This window comes from Silurus meridionalis, chromosome 25, assembly GCF_014805685.1.
Source record: "Silurus meridionalis isolate SWU-2019-XX chromosome 25, ASM1480568v1, whole genome shotgun sequence".
In the NCBI taxonomy this organism is placed as follows: Eukaryota; Metazoa; Chordata; class Actinopteri; order Siluriformes; family Siluridae; genus Silurus; species Silurus meridionalis.
Genome location: NC_060908.1, coordinates 637,501 through 641,677, shown reverse-complemented (window position 1 = coordinate 641,677; position 4,177 = coordinate 637,501). Strand labels below are relative to the sequence as shown.

The following is a 4,177-nucleotide window of genomic DNA, read 5'->3' as shown; positions in this document are numbered from 1 at the left end:
CAGGTTTATTTCTGGGCTAATTTTCTCATTTCCTAACACTAATACTTAGCTAGGTCTTTACTAACTAAAATCCAGTCTTAAGCTGAAACGACCAATTCTGATCTTTTATTCAAATATCTTTGGTTTTCATTTCTGTCTCACACACACACACACACACACACACACACACACACACACACACACACACACACGTACACACTAAAACATAGATGACTTCCTACCAGACGACTCCTTACCAGACGACTCACTACCAGACATCTAATTACCAAATGACTCTCACTTGTCGTTGAAGGAAATGAAACATACCCGAAGAAAACATGAAACATTCACACACTTTTGAATCAAACGCAGTGCAGTTTTTAAGTGTTTGATGATTTTGTTCTAAAAATATCATTTAAACAAAAAGGGGCGGAGCTAAACACAAAAATGGCTGGAAAACGAAGCAGCTGTTTGAAACTTTCCAGAGTTTTCATCTGTTTAATTGCTGACCCCCTAAACTGTACTGTGTGTGTGTGTGTGTGTGTGTGTGTGTGTGTGTGTGTGTGTGTGTGTGTGCATGTGAGAGACACACTCATTATTGTTCAGCATCTGAGAAGTGCGTACTCAAATAATAAAAAAAGCAAACAGAGAAAAAAAGAAATGAATGAACTTCGCTAAACGTCTTTGTGTGTGTGTGTGTGTGTGTGTGTGTGTGTGTGTGTGTATTTGAGGAAAACATAGCCCATAGCATTGCGTGTGGCTTTGAATTCTGTGCAGCAAGACAAAGATCAGAGGAACTGATAAAAGTCCTCCTTCGTTCTCTCCATTCACTTTTCATTTCAGTTAAAACAGGAAGTGGCACAGAGGCTGAAGCTCCTCCTCTTCCTCCTCTTGCTCCTCTTCCTCTCTGTGTCATTATGGACGCATGCAGAAATCTAGACGTTTCTCTTGTCCTTTTTCAGCACTTTCGAAATCGCCTGGAAGTCACGGTATGTCTAAGTAGCGTGTATAGAATGTTATTTATTAAATATTAAATATATACGATCTGTCCATCCATCCATCCTTCCTTTCATTCACCTATCTGTCCATCTCTTTCCTGGTTTATATTAAAGCCTCTTCCTCCATCTGTCGCTCTCCTCACCACTCGCTCCTGAAGAAGAAGGAAGGAGTCCCACAGTTAAAAAAAAACAGAGGAGGAGGAGTTTAATCGCTCGCTGATGTTTCTGTTGTTCATGAGTAAAAACAGCCCTGTGCACTAGAGAGAGAGAGAGAGAGAGAGAGAGAGAGAGAGAGAGCGAGACTGGGATGGCGATAGATCAGAAGAAGAGAAAAGAGTAACAGATGGAGGGATGTGTGGATTTTCTCTGTGCTTTCCCACACACGATTCCCAGAATCCACCTCCGTCTCTCTCTCTCTCGCTCTCTATCCTTCTTTCTCTCACTCTTCTCTTTATCCATTTTTTCCCTTGTTTTTCTCACAGTCGTTCTCGGGTCGGGATCCAGATGAAGGGACCGGACTGCTCCTCGATCACTGTCTTCACCTTGTGATAGACCTCCTCAAAACTGTCGCCCTCCACCACGGCTGAGAGAGACAGAAAGAGAGAGAAAAACAGTGTTAATAATGGGATGAATAATACAAACCATTGCACTGTTTACTACGGTTTAATCCAGGGGTCTCCAAACTACGGCCCCCCACATGTGGAACGACCCTCAGAATAATGGCAGAGACTGTAATTTAAAATATATCTTTTAATCGTATCATTTCTGTATTTTATATTAACGATCGGCTTTCAAACTAAAATGTCTCTTAGTTACTAATAGAAGTCGAGGCACCGATAGTTGATCTCTGGAACAAAAATCCATACCCATAGTTTTTCCGGCTTCCAGTCTGCCGTCATAACGAGAGCGGCCTCTAGAGGTGAATCACTGACGCCACATGCTGTTTATTTTTATGTGAGACTGCATGCTGCATGGAGAGTGCTGTATTATTATTTATTATTTCTTAATTATATAATTTAATTTATTAATGAATATATCCCTATGTATTTTTCCTTCAGCATGTTTGGTTTTAATCCAGTATCCATTTTAAAAACTATCGGTTGATTAATCGGTTATTGGTGAGTACGATCCAAACTAGCGGTATCAGTAAAATCCACTATCGCTCGAAGTATTTATGAGATTCTTCCTCCAACCACACGCATGTGCATAAGTATTTAAATGTTCTGATTTCAAAAGCAGTGAATATGAAAACATTTAATTATGAAAGTAATGTTTTTTTAATAGGTAATTTATATGTGATGCTCATTTATCTGTACGGTGCAGAACAAAATAATAAACTAATCCAGCATTAGGGGGTAAAATAAACACATTTAAAATCATAATCAAATCTCCACAATAACACAGCTAGTGACTCCGGCCCGTGGCCTTTTCTGTTACAGACCCCCGTTAAAGAAAGGACCTGATTCCTAACATGTCCATGACCAACTGGTGTTTCTGAGACTAAACAGGGTAGAGAGAATGATAGGACAGAGCGAGAGAGAGAGAGAGAGAGAGAGAGAGAGAGAGAGGGAGAGGGAGAGGGAGAAAAAGAGAGAGAGAGAGAGAGAGAGGGAGGGAGAGGGAGGGAGAGAGAGAGAAAGAGAGAGAGAGGGAGAGCGGGAGAGACACACCTGAGAAGCACTCGAGAAAGTCCTGCTCCAGTTTCACTGCACGATCGAAGCCTTTCCGTGCCTGTTCCTCTGTCAGCCTGGTATTAATCTCCCTACACACACACACACACACACACACACACACACACACACACACACAGAGTTAGTTCAGGTAATGATTTAGAAGGAAATAAAGTGCAGAATAAAAACGAGGGAATACCTACAGAACGTTCTCGAGGGATTTGGGTCGGACGAAGATGGCGATAGGGTGAAGCTGAGCAGCCTGCAGTCTGCGGATAGCGTTCGCTGATACATCCAGGATACAGTGTTTACCCTGCTGCTCTCACACACACACACACGCACACACACACACACACACACACACACACACACACACACGAACAGTTACACACTTGAGGTGGTATCAAAAAGTTTCAAGACTGGCGAGTCACAGATTCAGTCGCTTTCTCTGAATGTCATCCCTCAGACACCTTCAAACCTGGTAGTAGAACTCGACTCGACTGTGCGGCAGAATTTCACGTTAGCTATTGGTTCTAACTTGCTTTCCATGATGTAATAGCAGACGTGGTAACACACGTGGTCAGAATCGCAGGTGTGGTAAAACACGTGGACGGAACAGCACTGGTTGCTCAGCTCCTGATGTACACAGGACGATGTCTTTCTGCACACTGACTTATGAAGGACGGTGCTCCCTGTGACTGTGCATGCTGTTGGCCTGTTACAAAACTAGTATCCAAACTTTTTTGATACCACCTCGTACAGAGTAATTCTCTCTCTCTTCCTCCTTCCCCTCTCTCTCTCTCTCTCTCTCTCTCTCTCTCTCACCTGTTCAGCCACCTCCCTCACGCTCTGGACGCTCGTGCCGTACAGGTGACTGTTGTATTGCCCCGCCTCGATGAACCGATGGCTCTGGATGTCTTTCTCCATCTGTTCCCGTGACGCCACAAAGTGATAATCTCTCCCATCCACCTCGTACTCTCGCTTCGGCCGCGTCGTATCTGCAAGACGAGCAGTGATGATGTCATCAAACTGAGACTACAACACACCACACCTTAACATGACATGCCTCGAAGAAAAAACAATTTCAGGAAAAAAATGTAAAAAAATTTGAAATATTAAATGATTAAAAATAATGAATGTCTGTGGGTGGAGTCTGTGGGCGGAGTTGTGGGCGGAGTCTGTGGGTGAAGTCTGAACACTCACGTGGAACGCAGGAACCGAACTTGTCTGGAAACTCAGAGAGCAGATCGTCGTTCACTCTGTCCTTCACCGGGCCGAGGATGATGATGGGCCTCGCGTAGTGAACTGCTCACAAATAATAATAATAATAATAATAATAATAATAACAACAAATATATCTTACAAATATAATAAATATATACAAAAATATATATCATTATAATGTAACATAAATATATATTACATTTTATTTTGTAAAAAAAAAAAAATGGATAAAACACTACAGTAAATGTTCATACATTTAAATAATAAAATATTAGATGAACCGAGTGTTTGTGTGAAGCTCGAGGT

The 4,177-nt window shown here is 42.0% G+C and overlaps 1 protein-coding gene and 1 long non-coding RNA gene across 2 annotated transcripts in view; one reads left to right on the top strand and one right to left on the bottom strand.

Annotated features, from left to right (window-relative positions):
- Window positions 1–855: 855 nt before the first annotated feature.
- On the top strand, window positions 856–3,583 carry LOC124378843. The gene is made up of 3 exons (XR_006924309.1): window positions 856–968; window positions 1,460–1,708; window positions 3,481–3,583. It is a non-coding gene; the product is annotated as an uncharacterized LOC124378843 (long non-coding RNA).
- The window catches only part of LOC124378835 (disks large homolog 4), a 43,246-nt gene continuing 40,048 nt past the window's right edge, over window positions 980–4,177 (bottom strand). Inside the window, 6 exon segments of the mRNA XM_046838618.1 lie at window positions 980–1,129; window positions 1,458–1,560; window positions 2,648–2,739; window positions 2,851–2,963; window positions 3,473–3,645; window positions 3,851–3,952. Of these exon segments, the coding sequence (XP_046694574.1) occupies window positions 1,117–1,129; window positions 1,458–1,560; window positions 2,648–2,739; window positions 2,851–2,963; window positions 3,473–3,645; window positions 3,851–3,952 (596 nt within the window). The 3' untranslated portion in view covers window positions 980–1,116.